This window comes from Tachyglossus aculeatus, chromosome 5 (assembly GCF_015852505.1).
Source record: "Tachyglossus aculeatus isolate mTacAcu1 chromosome 5, mTacAcu1.pri, whole genome shotgun sequence".
Classification (NCBI taxonomy): domain Eukaryota; kingdom Metazoa; phylum Chordata; class Mammalia; order Monotremata; family Tachyglossidae; genus Tachyglossus; species Tachyglossus aculeatus.
The window spans coordinates 33,456,363-33,478,028 of record NC_052070.1 but is presented as its reverse complement, the minus strand read 5'-3'; the positions used below and the strand labels follow the sequence as shown (position 1 = coordinate 33,478,028).

Sequence of the window (21,666 nt, the reverse complement as noted above, 5' to 3'; positions counted from 1 at the left end):
TGAGTGCTTGAGAGAGTACAGTGCCTGGCACATAGTAAGCACTTAACAAATACCATAATTATTATTATCATTGTTGCAATATAACAGAGTTAGTAGACACATTCCCTGTCCATAACAAGTTTACAGTCTAGAGAGACAGACATTAATATAAATAAATAAATAAAGACATAAATATTCAATCTTACCCTCCTCTTCCCCCCGCCCCGCCCGCCACCTCAATGCATTGCCAAGACTGCAAGCCACTTGCCTGTTGAATGACTTGGACAAATCACTTAACTTCTCTGTGCCTCAGTTTCCTCATCTGTAATCTGGGGACTCAATACCTGTTCTCCCTTTGTTTTAGCCTGGGAGCCCCATGTAGGACAGGGACTCTGTCTGACCTGATTATCTAGAATCTACTCCAGAACTTAGTACAAAATTTAGCACATAGTAATTTCTTAGCCGATACCATTAGCATTATTGTTATTAACAATAAGAGGGTACTGTGGGAAGCTGCCTTTGTTAGATTATGAGGCCCTGTGGGACAAGGACTGTGCCCAACACAATTAACTTATATCTACCCCAGTGCTTGGAACATAGTAAGTGCTTAACACATACATTAATGGTAATGATGATGATGGTAATAATCATCATCATCATAAGCATAACATTTAGAACGAAGACCCCGGTCTGGTGGACACATTCCAAAGAACTTGGCTAAACAGGGGAAGATCCAGGAAGAGCCATTCAATCATATTTATTGAGCACTTACTGTGTGCAGAGCACTGTACTAAGCGCTCAGAAAGTACAATTCAGCAATTCATTCATTCATTCAATCGTATTTATTGAGCACTTACTGTGTGCAGAGCACTATACTAAGCGCTTGGGAAGTACAAGTTGGCAACATATAGAGACGGTCCCTACCCAACAACGGGCTCACAGTCTAGAAGGGGGAGACAGACAACACAACAAAACATGTGAACAGGTGTCAGGTCTTCAGAATAAATAAAAATAAATCTAGATGCACATTATTAACAAAATAAATAGAATAGTAAATATGTACAAGATAATGTACAAGCAATAAAGAGAGACAATCCCTGCCCACATGGGGCTTACAGTCTAGAAGGGGGAAGACAGACATCAAAATAAATAATAATAATTAATAATAATTTTGGTATTTGCTAAGTGCTTACTATGTGCCATACACTGTTTAACGCTGGGGGAGATACAAGGTAATCAGGTTGTCCCATGTGGGGCTCACAGTCTTAATCCCCATTTTCCAGATGAGGTAACTGAGGCAATGAGAAGTGAAGTGACTTGCCCAAAGTCACACAGCTAGTCACACAGCTGACAAGTCAAGTACAAATAAACAGGCATCAATATAAATAAGCAAAACTATAGATAAGTACACATCAAAACAAGTATACAGGCGTCAATGCCAGAAAAATAACTGAAGGGTTGGAACATAGATCCCAAGATGAGCGTTTAAGGGCTTGGGGCTGCTTAGCATAGAGAAAAGAGGGTCGAGGACAGTGGGAGGTTAGGGTGGGGTGGGAAGGGGCACTGATGAGCATTCCACCTGCCCGATGGGCATTGGGCTGATTGTTCTCTGCATTCACAGAGGATCGAAAAGAGGAAATGGGCAGAGAACAAAGCTGGAAAGAGTTGGGTTGGTCAATAGGTACATCTCGTTGTCCTCCAGGGAGGGGCTACCCTGGGGAGCTGTGGAGCCACTGTCCCTGGGATCTGCTGGATTAGAGTGGACACCTGTCGGTTCTGGGGTGGTTTAACCACTCACCTGTCTGGAGCCAAGCTAGCTCTCTTTCTCTCTTCAAAGCCCTACTGAGAGCTCACCTCCTCCAGGAGGCCTTTCCAGACTGAGCCCCCTCCTTCCTCTCCCCCTCCCCATCCCCCCCGTCCTACCTCCTTCCCCTCCCCACAGCACCAGTACATATGTTTGTACAGATTTATTACTCTATTTTACTTGTACATATTTACTATTCTATTAATTTTATTTTGTTAATACATTTTTTTTGTTGTCTGTCTCCCCCTTCTAGACTGTGAGCCCATTGTTGGGTAGGGACCGTCTCTATATGTTGCCAACTTGTACTTCCCAAGCGCTTAGTACAGTGCTCTGCACACAGTAAGCACTCAATAAATGCCCTCCCTCCACACATCTGCCAAACAAGCTCTCTTCCTCCCTTCAAAGCCCTACTGAGAGCTCACCTCCTCCAGGAAGCCTCCCCAGACTGAGCCCCCCTTTTTCCTCTCCTCCTCCCCATCCCCCCCACCCTACCTCCATCCCCTCCCCACAGCACTTGTATATATTTGTACAGATGTATTACTCTATTTATTTTACTTGTACATATTTACTACTCTATTTTATTAATGATGTGCATATAGCTCTAATTCTGTTTATTCTGACGGTTTTGACACCTGTCTACATGTTTTGTTGTCTGTCTCCCCCTTCTAGACTGTGAGCCCGTTTCTGGGTAGGGACCGTCTCTATATGTTGCTGACTTGTACTTCCCAAGCGCTTAGTACAGTGCTTTGCACACAGTAAGCGCTCAATAAATATGATTGAATGAATGAATGAATGAATGAATGAATGAATGAATGAATGAAGGCAGGGGACCATGTTAGGTGACCCCTTTAAAGTTCCTCAAGCTCTGGATTCTGGGGTTTTATGGAGACTGTTTTTTGTTCAGTTTTGAAGAGAAGGGAGGGAGTTTGGCAAAGATCCCTTCTAAAAAGCCACCTTCTCCAGGAGGTCCTCCCTTATTAACACCCCACCTTCCCATCCATGCCTTCCATTTAGTCAACTGGGCCATCTTCTGTGCTTATCTATTTTTGCGTTTGTTTGTTCATTACGTACTGAGTTCGTGGGATCACATACTAGGCCTCAGAGTTTGCAATCTAGAACAGAAGATTTGAACCACATGGGCCAGGGAGAAAGAGTGTTGGTATAGAGCAATGGTCAGGGATGAGATGTAAAGCCCATGTTCAAAGGCCTTCTAAAGTCACCTCTCCTCCAGGAGGCCTTCCCTGATTGATTTCTCACTTCCCCATCCCCATCCCCAACTGCCACTCCAGCACTTTTGCACCACCTTAGTATATTTGTACTCTTTCATTGCATCTGATCTGATATTTATTTTAGTGTTTGTCTCCTCCTCTAGATTATAAACTCCTTAAGGGAAGAGATCATGTCTACCACTACTGCAGTCTTCCAAGGGATTAGTACAGTGCTCGGTGCACAGTATGTGCTCAATAAAAACCACTGATTGACTAATGGAAAAGAAGTGTGTTCCATGCCGGTATCCTGTTCTGAACCAACCAGGGTTTACTGAGACTATGAGGTCTTTCCCTGGGCCAGTCTTTCCTTTCTCTCTTTCTCCCCTCGGCCTCAGTCCCCATTCTCGGTAACCCGGGCACTTGGCTCCCTCCACTCTGGACTCTCTTCCACCCAAAGTGAATCATCCTTTCAGTGGCCATAGGTGGGTTGGGCTCTTGATCCTTCCAGGGCCGGGAGGATTGACTTTGCAGGGCTGTCTCTGCCCCTGTCCAGTCCTTAAGGAGCCGCAGCATCCGGCAGCATCCAGAAGCTTCCCGCTGCTAGGCTGGAGGAGAGAGATCTGGCCTAGAAGATGGAATACTCCCAAATTTTTCCACTGGGGGACCCCATCCACTTTCCTTCTGACCTTCAGACTGATGGCCTGGTGGACCAGGGGGTGACCAAGGGCAGGCCAGAAGAGAGTCAGAGGCGGACCAGGAGTGGGGCCTGCTACTCTCTGGCTTGGGTTGTAGTGGTCCACTGGGCACACAGACCTAAGATTAAAGCTCCTAGGACGACAGGGGCTGTTTTTTTGATTAATTGGGAGACTAAGCTAGTTAAAAGCACTATGCATAGACAGTTTGTAAACTCTCCCAAGAAGAGTTTATAAAACATACATATTGGCAATTCTGTGGTGTTCAGCACATGTCACTTAGGAAACTCAGAAAAGTTATTACATCTGATTAGATCGATCATCTGTTAGGTTAAGAAGGAACTGAGTCATGGAGTCTTGGAGGGTTCCAGAGTCATGGCCAGCAGGGGGTGGGGGCCAGGGGAAGCTGACCACTGGTCAGCTGGAGATTTCTGGATTGATACTGTCTGGGTGCCCTCACCATTCTCTGAGAGAAGTCTGGGAACCTGTGACTTGGGGATGGCTTCACGGTGCCGCATCAGGAACAGAGACATGAATCAGCAGGCCCATAGAGTGAAGAGAGCACTGATTTATTGCAAGAGCCCACGGATATTCTTGGCCCAAATGGCCCAAGAACTGTGGTCAGGGAGCTGGGTGGTCAGAGGGATGAGAAGTGCATTGCAGGGAAGAAGTCCCCTAAGTTATGCCCGGTGGGAACAAATTAAGCTTCCCAGGTTCCTAGCAGCTCAGCATCCCCTGGACACAGATAAGGGCAAGGCCCAGCTCCTTCTTGGAGTCCCCAACTCTGTCTTCTGTGGGCTTTCTGGCTTCTGGGCTCACTGCAGAGGGCTGGTTCTTGGTGAGAATCTTCAGTACCAACAGCCCCTTCCTCCCCTCCTTACCTCCCTTCTTCCTTTCCTTTTTCAACTTCCCCTTTCCCTCCCCCCTTTCTTCCTCCCTCCATCCCTCCCTCCATCCTTCTGTGCCCCTTACACACCTTCCCTCTTCTCCTCTTCTTTCTCCCTGTCTCTCCCGCCCCCCCCCCCCCCCCCCTTATTTCTCAAGTCTCTCTCCACCTGGCAGAAGTGGAACTATGAGAAGTCGTGAGGCAGGAAGGCCAGAAGAGTGGCCTAGAAACTGGCTCAGAGATAGAAACCAAGAGACTAGCCCAAAGACCAGTCTAAAAGAAGACCAGAGAGAGGCCCAGGGGAAGCCCAGGGAAAGGCTGAGAGAGAGACTCAGAGAGAGAGGCCCAGAGAGGAACCCAGAGAAAGGCCAGAGAGAAGTCCAGAGAAAGACCCAGAGAATGGCCCAGGGAAAGGTCCAGAGAGAGTCCCAGAGAGAGTCCGAGTGAGAAACCCAGAAAAAGGCCCAGAGAAAGGCTCAGAAAGAGGATCAGAGAGAGGCTCAGAGAGAAGCCCTGAGAGAGAGAGAGAAAAGCCCAGAGAGAGGCCCAGAGGAAGGCCTGTGAATCAGGCAAGTTGGCCACTGCCCCCACTTTCCTAGGCCTCTAGTCAGGGAAGAGCAGGAAGCCAGAGAAGACACTGTCAGAACCCTTCTTGCCCACCATGCCGTTGTAATCATTGACGGCCAGCCACGCCTGCTGGCCACTCTCCATGTGGAGCAGGACGCCCCCAGAGCTGACCTGCCTGGTGTTGGACATGTGGTCGCAGAAGCTGGCCATCTTATCACCATCCTTGTACAAGATGACACACAAGTTGGCCTCCTGGGATGTGTGGAAGACGAAGTAGTAGAGTCCGGGAACACGGCAGGAGAACTTGCCTGAGAGAGTGTTGTAGTCCTGCTGGGGGTTGGTGATGACGGTGTTGAACCTGACAGGGCTGTTTTTGGCCGGGTACTCCTGGGTCTCTCGCATCACTGTGAACACCGACTGGTGCTTGTGTTTGAACATGCCGGGCAAGCCGGGCTCTCCGGGGGGACCCTGAACCCCGGGGTCACCCGGCAGCCCTGCGGGCCCCATCGGACCATTCTTCCCCACGGGTCCGGGGCTACCGGGCTCTCCTTTCTGCCCTTTGGGGCCGTGGATGCCGGGAGTTGCTGGGGCACCTGAGGAGAGATTGCCGGGGGGTGGGGAGGGATGGCTGGTGAGATGGTCTCGGCTGGGGCTGGGGCAGGGCCAAATTTGGGTTCAGGGATATGTATAAGTGCTGGGCTGCCCACTGGGAGTTTTGAGGGAGGGGGATGAGGAAGAGCTCATGAGGAAGGGGATGGGGCAAGGACTGGTGTTCCCTGGCACTTCCTCTCATCTGTCCATCTGTCCTCCAGCAGCCGTCTTCCCTGCAGCAGGCTCTCCTCTCCCCAGCTCCAGCCCCGATTCTGTCCCAAGTCCTCCCCGCTCCACACCCTAAGGCAGAGGGGCTGATATTGGGGAGAGAAAGAGAGACCCCTCCTCACACCCTCAAATTTGGCTCACCCCTCCCCTGGTGGGTCTGTGAGGGATGAAGCCTGGGAGAGGGTGATGAGGAATCTGGGCTGAGGGGAGGAGGCCAATCAGCAGGGTCCAGTGAGCAGTCCAGTGAGCAATGGAGAGGGACCTCAGCAGCTGCTGCCCAATTTGCTCTGGCCCAAGGCCATGGAGGTCAGTGGAGTGGTTAATGTAGGGACTGGTCAACCAGGACTCCTCTCGGGGAGTGGGAGGGAAGGAGGGGACTCCTGGAAACACTGTAGCTTCCCTCCCTAGAGGCAGCCCCAGGCCCCATAACCATCCAGGCCCCAAGGAGCTCCCATCCCCTGATCCCCTGGCTCTTCCAGCCCTCCACCCCCCACCAGCCCAACAGCTTCCAAGCCCTCAGATTCCCCACACTCACCCGGCTCCCCTTTGGACCCCTTCAGCCCGTCTCGGCCATCTTTGCCCGGAGCACCTGGAAAGCCAGGCAGGCCTGGAATACCGTAGCAGCTTTGGCCCGTTTCACTGAGTGTCCCAGTCAGCAGGGCAGCCAGTAGGAGCAGGAGAGGGAGCCGGAGCAGGCCGCAGCCTGGGGCAGGCTGGGAAGATGACTGCATTTCTCACCTGGAGGAAGCAGAGTCTTAGAGCTCGGGGGAGTGAGAGGCCCCCACCAAACAGCCTCACAACCCAAGCCTCCTTTGTTTGGCTTGATTTCCTTGACACCTGAGCAACCCCTGTCCCAAAGAGGGCACCCACCATTGGCTCTTCTCCATTTCGGCCCTGCACATCTGGGCTCATGACTCCTAGAACATCTCATCCCAGGGGAAGCAGCGTGGCTTAGTGGAAAGAGCATGGGCTTGGGAATCAGGGCGTGTGGGTTCTAATCCTGGCTCTGCCACTTGTCTGCTGTGTGTTTTTGGGCAAGCCGCTTAACTTCTCTGTGCTTCAGGTACCTCATTTGTGAGTCCCACATGAAACAACCCTATTACTTTGTATCTACCCCAGTGCTAAGAACTCTGCATGGCACATAGTAAGCAGTTAACAAATACCATAATTATCCAGCACTTAGAACAGTGCTTGGCACATAGTAAGCACTTACAAATACAATAATAATAATAATTATTATTCCCTCAGTTGGCTTAGGGGAGCCATGAGCAGGGCCGGACCTCCTCTCCACTTCCTGCAGCCATGAGCTTTGGGCCCCGTCAGGTGGTTCGGGGATCCTTTTGCTCAGGGAGCAGACTGAGCAGTGCCCCCAGCAGCCACAGCTTACCACCCGCCTGCCCAACTGATCCCGTGAAGAACCAGGACACTGAAGAACAGGAGGACAGATGGATGTGGGATGGTGGAGGGAATGGAGAGGGTGGGAGAGAGGGGGGAACAGGGAAGTGGAGATTGGATGGAGGAAGATAGAAGGAAAGTGGAGAATGAAAACAACATATAGGAAGGTAGGAGGATGGAGGAGGGGAGCTGAGAGGGGTTGAAGTCAATACAGGGATGGAGACATGATGGGGGAGGAAGGCGATAATAATAGTAATTATGGTATTTGTTAAGCGCTTACTATGTGCCAGCCATTGTACTAAATGCTGGGGGGGTTACAAGCAAGTCAGATTGGACACAGTCTCTGTCCCACATGGGGCTCACACTTTTAATCCCCATTTTACAGATGGGGCACCCAAGGCAAAAAGAAGTGAAGTGACTTGCTCAAGGTCACACACGCAAGAGGCAAGTGGATTAGACCCAAATCCTCCCGACTCCCAGGTCTGTGCTCTATCTACTAGGCCATCCAGGGGAGAAGAAGGGCAAGGTGGGGGAGGAGGGAGTTGGTGAGGACCGGAGGCTCCCTCCCAGGTGTAGCCTAGGGCTCCCAATCCCACCCAGAGCCTTCACATGCCACATCCCAACTCTTACCTGGGAGCTGGAGGGGCTGTAGCTGGAGGCCGCCGTTCGGGGAGCTTTGACTTGGTCACAGCTTCTCCTTCCCTCGTCCAGGCAAGAGGAAGATGACTGCTGGGAGAAGGTGGCCCCTCCCTATGAGGCTGTGTCCTCCCGCCCTGGCTAACTCTCACATCCCCTTTTCCACTCGTGGATCTAACTAGGCTATCGGACAAACCAGATCCAGCCCAACCTCTGCCCCCTGCATCCCAGCCCCTTCCCCACCCCTAGTCCTGCCCTTTCCTTACCCCCTGCTTCTAGCCCAGCTCAGCTCCTACCCCTACTCCCTGCCCTACCCCCAGTCCAACCCAACACCCACAACCTTGCCCCGACTCAACTCTGTCCCTGCCCCCTGCTCCTCCTCTCAGTCCAGTTCCCACTTTGCTGACACTGCCCCTTCCCCATCCCTGGTTGAGCCCTGCCCCTTCCCCCTGCTCCCAGCCCAGCCTCCACCTACACCCCGACCCCACTCCCACAGATCTGACAGACTATAGCAGACCCACACCTTCTCCAACAAGCCTTTCCTGATTGCCCCCGCATCGCGAATCACATCAACCCAACAGTCATCTCTAGTTCTTATTTATTCATTGTCCTCCTCTTGTTTCGCACATACACGTACAATCATTTTTTTCAGTCAGTTATTAATTCTGATACTGTACTCTATTTGTAAATATTTTTATGACCATTCCACCTGTTAGTGCATAAGCTCATGGTCGCCAGGGAACGTGTCTTGTGTCTCTGTTGTACTTCGTTAAGCACTCAGTACTTACTGAGTGCACATTGGACTCTCAATAAATATTTCTGCTGCTGCTGCTGCTGCTGCCACTACTACTACTACTATTATTGTAAGTCCATGTGGATATTTCTCACTGCCTCCCCTTACTTGGACCGAAAGCCTCTTGAGGGCAGAGCAGTTTTACACTGCTCTTATAATTTCCACCATCACCTAGCAGGGTGTAGTTCAAAGCAAAGCCTAATAAATATTTCCAATGGTGTTGATTATTGTGGTATTTGTTAAGCCCTTACTATGTGCCAGGAACTATACTAAGCTTTGGGGTAGATTCAAGATAATCAGATTGGACACAGTCCCTGTCCCACATAGAGCCCACAGCCTTAATCCCCCTTTTGTCTTGTCTTATGCCGTTGAGTCGTCTCTGACCCATAGCGACACATTGGACACATCTCTCCCAGAACACTCCACCTCTATCTGCAATCATTCTGGTAGGGGATATGTAGAGTTTTAGATGAGGAAACTGAGGCACAGAGAAAGTAAGTGACTCATACAAGGTCACACAGCAGATAAGTGGCAGAGTTGAGATTAGCACTCAGGACCTCTGGCTCCCAGGCTTATGGTCTTTACACTAGGCCACGCTGCTTCTCACCACACCACCCCAGAATCTTGCTCACAGCCCCAACCTAGATCCGACCCTGCACACTTCAGCCCTGACCTCAGTCCTTCCCTCCTAGTGCTCATCCCAGTCACTCAGCCCCTCACCCATCCTCCCCAGAGCAGGCAAGAGAAACAGGTGATGGGATGGAAGAGCAGAACACCTGTTGGTACTTTATTTATTGACGGCATTATGTATGTCCTGGGGTTTGCTTCGAGATGATAGGAGGCAAAATGGAGAAGGAAGACCCTCCCACCCCCCTTTCCACAACCTGGCAGCAGGGGGTGGCTCCATTGGCAGAGCAGAAAGCGTAGCAGGGCTCAGTAGGATCCAGCTGGCAGAAGTAGTGACCATTGAAGACATCGTGGTCCAGCAGTGACAAAATCTGATCCAGAGATGGGAGGGGGCCGAGGGTTGGGAAGGGGCCTGCAGAGCCCAGATGGGAAAAGGGGGGATGGGGTAATGAGGGCTACCCACCATTTCTCCTGCTCCCTGTGAGGGCAGAGAAGATGGAGAGGATAAGGAGGGCATAGAGGATGTGGAGCTTGGGAAGCTGGGGAAAGGACAGAGGATGTGGAGGAGAGAGAAGGCAGGGAGGACAAGGTCTTTGTGGGGAGGGGAGGATACTTGTGGTTTCCCAGGACTGGGCTGAACAAATAGAAATCCAAGCTGGAAGTGGAGGACAGGCAGAATGACTCTGGATTCAACCCCCACCCCTCTCCCTTCGCCCCTGCCCGGACTCCAAAAGAGAAAGTCCAGTTTGGTGGGGGAGGCAAGAAAGGAAGGAAGAAGGAGGAACCCTAGTGTCAGGGGTTCGGGGATTCTCCAGTAGCTTGGCCTTGGATGGGAGAGTTTTGGCTCCACCGACAGTCCGTCCGTTTGGGTGTGAGGGGAACCAGGTGAGAGGGCCTTGAAATGGCAGCGGATGGGGGTTGGTGATGAGCTCAGCAGCAGCAGCAGCAGAAGCAGCAGAGGGAAAGGAGAAAACTGAACAATTTTATTTGGAGTTAGAGACAATTTAGTTCATCTTTTCTAGCCAAATGGAGTTCATGGAAGAGCCAGACTACTGGACCGGAGTGGTAAGGGGCAAAGCTAGCCCGGCCCAATAGGCAGCCAGGGCAACTAGCTAGGGTACTGAAGGGCGAATGGTTGCGCACCCCACCCTCCATCAATCAATCAATCAATGGTATTTATTGAGCACTTATTCTGTGTGAAGCACCAATCCCTGAACCCAGCTGCAAGTGGGCTCACTTCATTCCCTCCCACCAAGGCAGGAATTGGGGTCCTCATGGGGTTTTCTTGGGATCGGGAGGGCTGGGCAGCGGGCAGCCGAGATGCCAGCTCTTTGGGTGAGTTGGTGGGATGTACCTTGGCTTTGGGGCTGAGTTTCTGGGCCTCTCTTGCAGGGAGGAAGGGGTTGCAGAGGACTGACAGGAAGAGGAAATTAAGATCTGGGTCCATTTCCCTTCAATCCTAAGGGGTTCTGGGTAGAGGAGACAGATATGAACATCTGCCTCGCCAGCCCTGAACTGGTTCTCCGGTCAGCCTTCCCAGCCCATTTCTATGCACCTGGCCCCACTAGGCTTATGAATCAGAACTCCGTGCCCCCCGCCATCCCCAGGGCCCCGCGACCCCGACACCACCCCCCTCTCAATTGGAAGGGAAGAGCAGAAAGCCGCTGAAGACGCTGTCAGCCTCATCCCCAGTGTAGATCTTGGCCTTGTCGGGGTCCGTCTCCAGCCAGACCTGGTCGTTCAGCCCCAGTTCCAGCACCAGACTCCCCGAGTTGACCTGGTGTATCCTCCTCGCGTTACTGTCGCAGAAGCCCAGGGTGCGCTTGGTCCTGCCATTCTTGAGGGACATGATGAAGAGGCAGAGGTCCCCATTGGATACCACCTGGAATGTGAAGTAGTAGAAGCCAGGGACGTTGCAGGTGAACTTCCCTGTCTGGGCGTTGTAACGGCTCTCCTCGTTGGTGATGAGCCTGTTGAAAATCACCACGTTCCCACTGGACAACAGGGGCTTCATCCGGGCGGCAGAGAAGGCCGGCCAGGACTGCTGTTGGACTGTCCCCTGTTCGCCCTTGGTCCCCTTCCGTCCAGGGATCCCTGGGGGTCCAGGCGGGCCGTCGGGTCCTCTGTAGCCGTGATTTCCCGGCTTCCCTGGGAGACCGTTCTCCCCCTGATCGCCTTTGGGGCCCTGGGTCCCGGTCCGAATGCCGGCAAAGCCTGAGAGTAATAATAATCATAATGATAATAATTATGGTAGCTGTTAAGTGATTACTATGTGCCGAGCACTGTTCTAAGTGCTGCGGTAGATATAAGTTAATCAGATCAGACACAGTTCCTGTCCCATATGGGGCTCACACTCTTAAGTACAAGTTGGCAACAGACAGAGACGGTCCCTACCCAACCGGCTCAGTAGAAAGAGCATGGGCTTTGGAGTCAGAGGTCATGGGTTCAAATCCCGGCTCTGCCAATTGTCAGCTGTGTGACTGTGGGCAAGGCACTTCACTTCTCTGGGCCTCAGTTACCTCATCTGTAAAATGGGGATGAAGACTGTGAGCCCCCTGTTTGACAACCTGATCACCTTGTAACCTCCCCAGTGGTGCTTTGCACATAGTAAGCGCTTAATAAATGCCATTATTATTATCATTATTATTTTTATTATCCCCATCTTACAGATGTGGTAACTGAGGCCCAGAGAAGTGAAGGGACTTTCCTAAAGCCACACAGTGGACATGTGATGGAGCCAGGATTAGAACACAGGCTCATGCTGGATTTGGGCCCGTGGGCTCTGAACCTCCCCATCTTGTCTTCCCCTCTAAGAGTTAGCTGGTCTGGTCTGGAGCAAGGGTGGGGAGATCTGGTGGCTTTTCCTCAGCACGAGGCTCTTGGAAAAGCAGGCCAGACACCCTTCTGTCTGCTGGCTTGGCTTGGAGACCTGATTGGAGGCAGAAGAATGGACAGGATGATCTCTGGGGGCCCCTTCAAGCTCCAAACTTCAAGATTCTGGGAAAATTGAGCTTGAGTCTACATGGGGAGCCTAGAACGAGGTTGGCTAAATGTCATCTTAGCTGGGGATGGGTGAGGAGCCTTCTCTGTCTTCCTTCTAAATTATTCCCTCCGGTCAGCACCCCCTCACCCAGGTCCAGGAGAGTTGGGGTCAGAGAACTAGCAGACAAAAGTGTAGAAAAGCTCTCCAGGATAGGTCAGCACTGAGAACACTCACCCCTTCCCAGGAAACAAGACCTGTTAGCCCCTCTCTTAAAAATCTTCAATTGAAGGCCATAACTGCTTCTTTGAGCCTTGTCTTCTCTAGGCCCAACACCCTCAAGTATTTTTCCACATAGCCGTAGACAATTCAAAGTCTCCTCATAGTCATTTTCCATCCCTTGTTCAATAATAATAATATTAATTTTTTAAAAATTGTTACATTCTTACTATGCATCAAGCACTATACTAAGCGCTGGGGTAGATAATCAGATCGCATACAGACTCTCTCCCATATGGAATTCAGCCTGAGGAGGTGGGAGAACAGGCATTTGATCCCCATTTTACAGATGAGGAAATTGAAGCACAGAGAAGTTAAGTGATTTGTGCAAGATCACCCAGCAGGCAAGAGGCGGAGTCAGGGTTAGAACTCAGACCCCTTGACTTCCAAACCTGCACTCATTCTATAAGGGCATGCTGCTTCTCCAATTTTCCCTCATCTTCATCTGAACCTCAGAGTGTAGAGACTGACAATACTTCTTGATTCAGGTTGTCATCCACTAGATTGTAGACTCCCTAAGGGCAGGGATGGTATCTACCAACTCTATTGTATTGTACTCTCCCAAACAATTAGAGAACCAGCATGGTCTAGTGGATGGAGCACGGGGCTGGGAGTCAGAAGGACCTATGCTCTAATCTTGGCTCCTCCACTTGTCTGCTGTGTGACCTTGGGCAAGTCACTTAACTTCTCTGTGCCTCAGTTACCTCATCTGTAAAATGGGGATGAAGATTATGAGCCCCATGTGGGATGGGGAATGTATCCAACCTGATTACCTTGTATCTACCCCAGCACCTAATACAGTGCCTGGTACACAGTAAGAGCTTAACAAATACAACAATTATTATTATCATTACTGTGCCCCCCACACATGGCAAAATAAAAAATGGCAGTGAGGAAGTGAGGGAAACTATCTATGATGCTTCAGGGCCCCAAGGTCCAGGACTGGGGAGATCTGATCTTGCCCACTCCCTTCTAGATTATGGTGGATGAGTTTGTGATTAACAATAATAATAATAATGATAATGATGATGATGGCATTTGTTAAGCGCGTACTATGTGCCCAGCATTGTTCTAAGCACTGGGGTAAAAACAAGTTAATCAGTTTGCCCCACGTGAGGCTCACAGTCTTAATTCCCACTTTACAGATGGGGTAACTGAGGCACAGAGAAGTTAAATGACTTGCCCAAAGTCACACAGCTGAATAGTGGCAGAGTCAGGATTATAACACACAACCTCTGACTCCCAAGCCCATGCTCTTTCCACTAAGCCATGCTGCTTCATTGGCTCCATTTAGGTAGATTTCATCTCTTTTTTCCCCCCGGCGTCACCAGAGCTTGGCATGATCCAAAGGGTCTGGCTCCATTTGCCTTTCCATTTGCTTTTCCTCAGTGATGTTTGCTTGCTTCCTGATATCTGCTGCTCTCTGAGGGAGCAGCAAATTGACTGCTCTATCATTCTGGTATCTTCCCAGGAACTGGAGCTCAGCTGACTGTCAGCAACAACGAAAATGGCTCATCATTTCTACTTTAATGGCAGGTACATATACTTGCCCTTCTCCAAGCCTCAAGGTTTTCTTCTGCCCCCCAGGAATACTCCGAAATAGTGGCCAGTGACTTCAAAGTCTCCAGAAAAACAGTGTGACCTAAGTGCAAAGAGCCCAGGCTTGGCACATAGGAGACCTGGTTCTAATCCAGGCTCCATTATTTGCCTGCCCTCAGTATCCTTGGGCAAGTCACTTCGCATCTCTGTGTTTCAGTTTCCTCATCCATAAAATGTTTTTCCTCCCATTAAATTGTGAGCCCCATGTGGGACATGGACTGTGTCTGACATGATTATGTTATTTCTACCCCAGTGCTATGTGCCTGGCACATAGTAAGTGCTTAACAAATACCATAAAAGAAGGGAGGAAGGGAGGAAGGAAGGAAGGAAGAAAGAAAAGAAGGGAGGAAAGGAGTGGAAGGAAGAGTAGAAGGGAGGAAGGAAAGAAGGGAGAAAAGGAGGAAGAAAAGGAGGAAGAGAGGAAGGGGTGAATCAATCAATCAATCGTATTTATTGAGTGCTTACTGTGTGTAGAGCACTGTACTAAGCGCTTGGGAAGTAGAAGATGGCAACATATAGAGATGGTCCCTACCCAACAGTGGGCTGACAGTCTAAAAGGGGGAGACAGAGAACAAAACCAAACATATTAACAAAATAAAATAAATAGAATAGATATGTACAAGTAAAATAAATAGATAAATAGAGTAGGGTGAAGGTCCAGGATTCCACCTGTTGCTAGCAGGTAGGGCCAAAACTTCTTTTCCTGCCCCACCCACCCCAAAAAGTCATGCTGAGCTCCATTAGGACCCAGACCTCAAGGACCAAGAAGCCAGTCCGGTGGGAATAGCAGAAAAGCATTCTGCTCATTAGGAACCTTTGACTCCATCTATCGTCCTGCCCCTTCTCTCTGTCTCCCCACACCCACCACCATCCCTGACACCTTCCCAAATCCCCCTCTCTGGAGCTAGACTCCCTCTTCCCCTCCAAGCTCTTTCCAGCACACATCCCAGTGCTCTCGGGGATTTCAGTCTAGGGCAGAGCTGAGGTGGACCCAGGGCTCCCGGCAGGGGCAGGTTCTTACCTGGTTCACCTTGGTCACCTTTCTGCCCTGGTCTTCCATTCAGCCCAGGTGCTCCCACGATTCCCGACTGCCCGTCGGGAGCTCTGCACACCTCCTGCGGGAGAGCAGATTCCAGGAGCAGAGCCACCAGGGCAACGGCCAGCCAGGCCTGAGACCCCATGCTGCCCCTGCAAAGATATCAGCGGAGGAAAGGAGACACTCTGTTCAGACCATTTTTCCACAGCCTCCATGGGGCCTCCAGCCTCCCCCCCTGTCCATTCATCCTTCCCTCTGCCCCAAGAATCTTCTACTTCTAGTTTCACTTGACCATGTTGCCCTCCTCTCACAATCAGTCAAACAATCATTGTCAGGCAGTCAAAGTTATTGAGTGCTTACCATGTGCAGAGCACTGTATAAGTGCTTAGGAGAGTACAGTAGAGTTGGCAGATGCGATCCCTCCAGAGCTTAGTACAGTGCCTGGCACATAGTTAGCGCTTAACAAATACCGGCATTATTATTCAAGGAGCTTATAGTCTAGTTGAGGGGAGGCACACCAAAATAAATTACAAGTAGGGGGAAGCAATAGAATTTAAAGTTCCAACCATTTTTCGGTGGGGGGAGGGTGATGAGGACGTAAATGCTTAGGGGAAGTGAAATCAATTAATGAATCAATCAATCAACCATCAGTGGTATTTAATAATAATAATAATAATAATAATAATGGCATTTATTAAGCACTTACTATGTGCAAAGTACTGTTCTAAGCGCTGGGGAGGTTACAAGGTGATCAGGTTGTCCCACGGGGGGCTCATAGTCTTAATCCCCATTTTACAGATGAGCTAACTGAGGCACAGAGAAGTGAAGTGACTTGCCCAAAGTCACACAGCTGACAGTTGGTGGAGCTGGGATTTGAACCCATAACCTCTGACTCCAAAGCCCGTGCTCTTTCCACTGAGCCACGCTGCTTCTTAATGGAGCACTTTCTGCAAGCAGTGTTTGCTGTCCAGGTCGATTATCCAGGGAGTGTCTGGCTCTCTGCACGTTTGTGATTCCTGGGATGGGCGGACTAAGTCCCCCAAGGAATTACTGGGCTCCTGGGTAGCCCTTTTCCAGTAAGTGAAATTGCTACTTTGCTACAAGGTATCTTAACTGTTTCCTTCTTTTCTATTGCTAGTCGACACTTCTGAGTTTTTGGTTAACTGGGAGAGGAGGAATTTCTTCCCTTGACCCATCTCGGGGGCCCCTCATAGTGGCATACGTCTGGGAGGCACATCTCGAGGGACCTTGCATTCTGAAAGAAGTTAGTGACCGAGTGGCCTGCTACCTCCGCTCTCCAACAGTCTGCACCCTAGGGAATGCGAGGGGTGGAATGTCTGCCTCCGCTTGACCCTCTGGACCAATTCACCATGGAGCAGAGGGAAAAGTCCAGCCCGACTGGACCTAGTGAAACCCCTCCTGCCTTAAGGACCGTGGCCAGGGTCATCAGAAGTCTGCTGCTCCCTGCCACCAGAGAGACATGACTGGAGTCGCTGGATCTTACCTGACGTTGAAGCACTGTCAGGGCCTCCCCGCCACCGGAGCACCGTCAGGGCCTCTCCACACCGGGCCGTTTCTCCTGCAGTCTCCTCCGAAGAGGCAGGAGCAGAAGGAGGAAGTGACTTTCTTGTCCCGCAGCTGGCAGCTGCCAAGTTTCACATCCCTTCCCACTTCTCTTTTCCATCCGGGGCCCTCCCCAGGCTGGGATCCTGCTGAGGCCAAGGAGAAGCCCAACTCAGCACAATTTTCAGGGTTAGGAGAAATGAAAGCTAAACATTGGCACAAGGAGTTTGAACTTCCTGGGCTGCACAGGGAGGGAGGATGCCTGGAGTCCCCCTGTCAAGTACAGGGATGCCACTCTCATCCTCACCAACTCTCAGATCCCATCCTCTGCCCAAAAGCTCAGAATCCAGGAAGAGTAAATTGGTATGTGTTAAGTGCCAAGCACTGTACTAAGCGCTGGGGGAGACAATAGATAATCAGGTTGGAAACTGTCCCCATCAAAAGAGAAGGGAGAGAGAGAGAGAACAGATACTTAACCTCCCTTTTATAGATGGGGAAATCGAGGCCCAGATAAGTTAAATGATAAGCAGCGTGGCTCAGTGGAAAGAGCACGGGCTTTAGAGTCAGAGGTCAGGGGTTCAAATCCCAGCTCCACCAATTGTCAGCTGTGTGACTTTGGGCAAGTCACTTCACTTCTCTGTGCCTCAGTTACCTCATCTGTAAAAATGGGGATTAAGACTACAAGCCCCCTGTGGGACAACCTGATCACCTTGTAACCTCCCCAGCGCTTAGAACAGTGCTTTGCACATAGTGAGCACTTAATAAATGCCATCATTATTATTATAAATACGATTGAATTGGCTCAAGATCACAGAGTAGGTGATGGTGGAGGAGTCAGGAGTAGAACCCAGGTCTCCTGCCTTCAATTCATTCATTCATTCAATCATATTTATTGAGCAGAGCGCAGAGCTGTGTGCAGAGCACTGTACTAAGCACTTGGGAAGTACAAGTTGGCAACATATAGATACGGTCCCTACCCAACAGTGGGCTCACAGTCTAGAAGGGGGAGACAGACAACAAAACAAAACATATTAAAATAAAATAAATAGACCTTCCAGACCTGTTCACTTTCCACCAGAACACATTGCTTCTCATCCGCAGAGACTCAGCACCACACCAAACTGTGCTCTTCCCACTTAGAGACATTAGATCCCTGGATCCACTCCACTTATCCCAAGCCATCTTTCCTCTCTTGAACTCTCTACCCACCTCTCCTCTTTTGATGCCTAGATCCACACCCTCAACGCCACCCCCTCTGTCCACCTCAACTCTGGAATAATAATAATAATGATGGCATTTATTAAGCGCTTACTATGTGCAAAGCACTGCTCTAAGCGCTGGGGAGGTTACAAGGTGATCAGGTTGTCCCACGGGGGGTTCACAGTCTTCATCCCCATTTTACAGATGAGGGAACTGAGGCCCAGAGAAGTGAAGTGACTTGCCCAAAGTCACACAGCTGACAATTGGCGGAGCCGGGATTTGAACCCAAGACCTCTGACTCCAACGCCCGGGCTTTTTTCCACTGAGCCACGCTGCTTCTCTCCCATTGCTGTCGTTCCATCAACCTACAGTCCAGGATCACCTCCGCAGTCCACTTCTTCTGCATTTATGCTTGTGCCATGGGGCTCTGTTGGCAGAAATCCAAACATCAGGTCTGCCTCATCCTCTTTAAATTTATCCTCATCTGCTACTTCTCTGGGCCTCAATTTCCTCAACTATAAAATGAGGATTCAATTCCTGTTCTCCCTCCTACATATTAATGATAATAATTATGGTATTTGTTAAGTGTTTTCACTGTGCCAGGCACTATACTAAGTGCTGGAATTGATGCAAGGTAACCAGATTGGAGACAGTCCCTGTCTCAAATGGGGCTTACAGTCTTCACCCCCATTTTACAGATGAAGTAACTGAGGCACAGAAGTGACTTGCCCAAGGTCACACAGTAGGCAAGTGGTGGAGCTGGGAGCCCCATGCAGGAGAGGGGTTGTTTCCTACCTAATTAATTGTATCTACCCCAGTGCTTAGAACAGTGCTTGACACATAGTAACTACTTAACAAATACCATTTAAAAAAATGATAAGGGATGAGTTTGGAGGCACATGTAAAGGAGGTCTGGCTTGAAAGCGGATGGGAGATCTCTTGAAAGAAGGATGAAAAGGATAATATTAATAATAATGATAACTGTGGTAATTATTAAGCACTTCCTCTGTGCCCAACACTGTACTAAGCACTGGGGTAGATACAAGGTAATCAGGTCAGACACAACCCCTGACCCACATGGGGCTCACAGTTCAAGAAGGAAGGAGAACAGGTAATTGATCCCATTTTACAGATGAGGAAACTGAGGCCCAGAGAAGTTAAATGACTTGTCCAAGGTTACACAGCAAGCAATTGGCAGAATATGGATTAGAACAAAAGTCCTCTGACTACCAAGAACATGCTCTTTCCACCTAGGCCATGCTGCTTCCCATACATATCCCTTCTTCCTCCTCCTCTTCCAATTAGTAAAATATTTAGCATCTTGTCTCCCCGGCTAGACTGTTCCTATCTACTAAATCTGTTGTACTCTCCTAAACATTTAGTATAGGCTTCAACACCTTATAGGTTATCAATAAATACAACTGATAGCAATAATGATGATATATATTAAGCATTTAGTTAGATACAACATAAACAGACGGGACGCAACCCCCGCGCCACACAGGACTCACATTCTAGGAGGAAGTGAGAGTGGCATTTATCCCATTTTGTGAGGGAGGAGGAAACTGAAGCACAGAGAAGAAAAGTGATTTGCCCAAGGTCACACAGCAGACAAATGGAGGGGCTGAGACTAGATCCAGGTCTAATGACTCTCAGGCCTGGGTTTTTCCACTAGGCCAAACTATGGGAGTAGAGGCAATCAGCGAGGAAGATGAATTCTGGGGATTGCTCAGCCTTTCTCCATTTTGGCTTTGAAGATGGGGTCTTTTCCAGTGGATCAAATCCTGAACTTGACAGCCAGAGGCTTGACTGTAAGCCCTAACAAGGGACAGACAAATCAATCAATGGTATTTGTTGAGAACTTACTTTGTACGGCGGACTGGACTGAAATCCGAATCTATTACCAAATCTCTCTGGGATTCAATTTCTTCATCTCAAAAATGGTCTCATTCACACTCCTGGTAGTGGAATCACGTCATTCCTACAGGGATCATGAATTGAGCACCTATTGGGTGCAGAGCACAAACTAGATCATGGGAGCCTATAGTGAAAGTAAAAGACAGACTCCCTGCCTTAAAGAGATACAGTAGGAGATGAGGGAGACAATGGGGAGGGGGGATGTCACTTCTCCACATAGGCTGAGGGGCAGCCCTGGAAGTCTAAGCTGTCCCAGGCTCCTCTGCTTTCCCCACAGATTATTATTATGGTATTTGTTAAGCGCTTATTATGTGCCAAGCACTGTTCTAAGCACTGAGTAATCAGGTTGTCCCACGTGGGGCTCACACTTTTAATCCCCGTTTTACAGATGAGGTAACTGAGGCACAGAGAAGTCACAGATCCTCTGCCCCCTCTGCTCTCTGATCACCCCCTCCCCCATCACCCACCTGGGGGAGAGGACCCAGCCGGGTTTCTTCTGGAGAATCTTCAGATCTATTACCTTTCTTTATTCACCCATCCCCCAGCCCCACAGCTCTTATGTACATGTCCATAATTTATTTATTTAGATTAATGTCTCTCTCCCCCGCTTCACTGTGAACTCATTGTGGACAGGGAATGTGTCTCACAACTCTGGTATATAGTACTCTCCCTCTATATACACTGTAAGTTCATTGTGGGCAGAGAATGCATCTGATTATTGTACTCCCCCAAGTGTTTAGTACAGTGCTCTGCACACAGTAAGTGCTCAATAAATATGATTGAATAAACGCTTAGCACAGAGCTGAACACAGAGTAAGTGCTCAGTAAATATGACTGATTGATTGAATGATGTAAGCTCTTTGTGGGAAGGGAACATGTCTGCCAACTTTGTTATATGGTACTTTCCCCAGCACTTAGTACAGTATTCTGCACAGAGTAAGCGCTCAATAAATATGACTGATTGATTGATTGATTGGTGAGCTCCCCTCCCTTTTCCCATACCCCTCCCTAATTCCCCCTTCTGTCCAGACCCTGTGCTGCTGCCCATGGAGGAAAACGGATTGTCAAGATGGTCAGAGGCACAGCAAAACCCCAACTTCAGTGGGTGGGTGAGCTGAGAGGTGCCTCCTTTCCTAAACTCCTCTTCTGTCATGCCCCAGATTGTGGTGGGGGATCTTTGGGCAACTTTTCCTTGACAGGACCCCATTCTCACACCTCTTTTTTCCTCTATTGCTAAACTACTCACTGTACCATGATCTCGTCTATCTCACCACTGAACTCTTGCCTATATCCTACCTTTGGCCTGGATTGCCCTCCCTCTTCATATCCGACATGCAATCACCATCCCTACTTTCAAAACCAGATTAAAAGCACATCTCCCCTAAGCGGCCTTCCCCAACTAAGCCCTCATTTCCTCTTCTACTCTCTTCTGTGTCTCCCTTGTACTTGGATTTGCTCCCTTATTCACCCCTCCCTCAGCCCCATAGCACTTATGTACATATTTGTAATTTATTAATTTATATTAACGGATATCTCCCCCTCTAGACTGTAAACTCATTGTGGGCAGGGAATGTGTCTTCTAACTCTTTTATAATGTACTATCCCAAGCGCTCAGTACTGTACTTTGGGGAAGCAGCGTGGCTCAGTGGAAAGATCCCGGGCTTTGGAGTCAGAGGTCATGGGTTC

At 49.6% G+C, this 21,666-nt stretch overlaps 2 protein-coding genes across 2 annotated transcripts; both read right to left on the bottom strand.

Moving 5' to 3' along the window:
- Nucleotides 1-4,716: 4,716 nt before the first annotated feature.
- Nucleotides 4,717-8,095, bottom strand: C1QC (complement C1q C chain). The gene is made up of 3 exons (XM_038746822.1): nt 7,981-8,095; nt 6,491-6,693; nt 4,717-5,729 (listed from the first exon to the last, which is right to left on the bottom strand). The coding sequence occupies exons 2-3, from the start codon at nt 6,684-6,686 to the stop codon at nt 5,173-5,175; spliced, it is 753 nt and encodes a 250-aa protein (XP_038602750.1). The 5' UTR covers nt 6,687-6,693; nt 7,981-8,095; the 3' UTR covers nt 4,717-5,172.
- A 1,449-nt stretch (nt 8,096-9,544) lies between these two features.
- Nucleotides 9,545-16,859, bottom strand: C1QA (complement C1q A chain). Its single transcript, XM_038746503.1, has 3 exons — nt 16,805-16,859; nt 15,286-15,452; nt 9,545-11,620 (listed from the first exon to the last, which is right to left on the bottom strand). Exons 2-3 carry the CDS (start codon nt 15,443-15,445, stop codon nt 11,043-11,045), a joined length of 738 nt encoding a protein of 245 aa, XP_038602431.1. The 5' UTR covers nt 15,446-15,452; nt 16,805-16,859; the 3' UTR covers nt 9,545-11,042.
- Nucleotides 16,860-21,666: the final 4,807 nt, after the last annotated feature.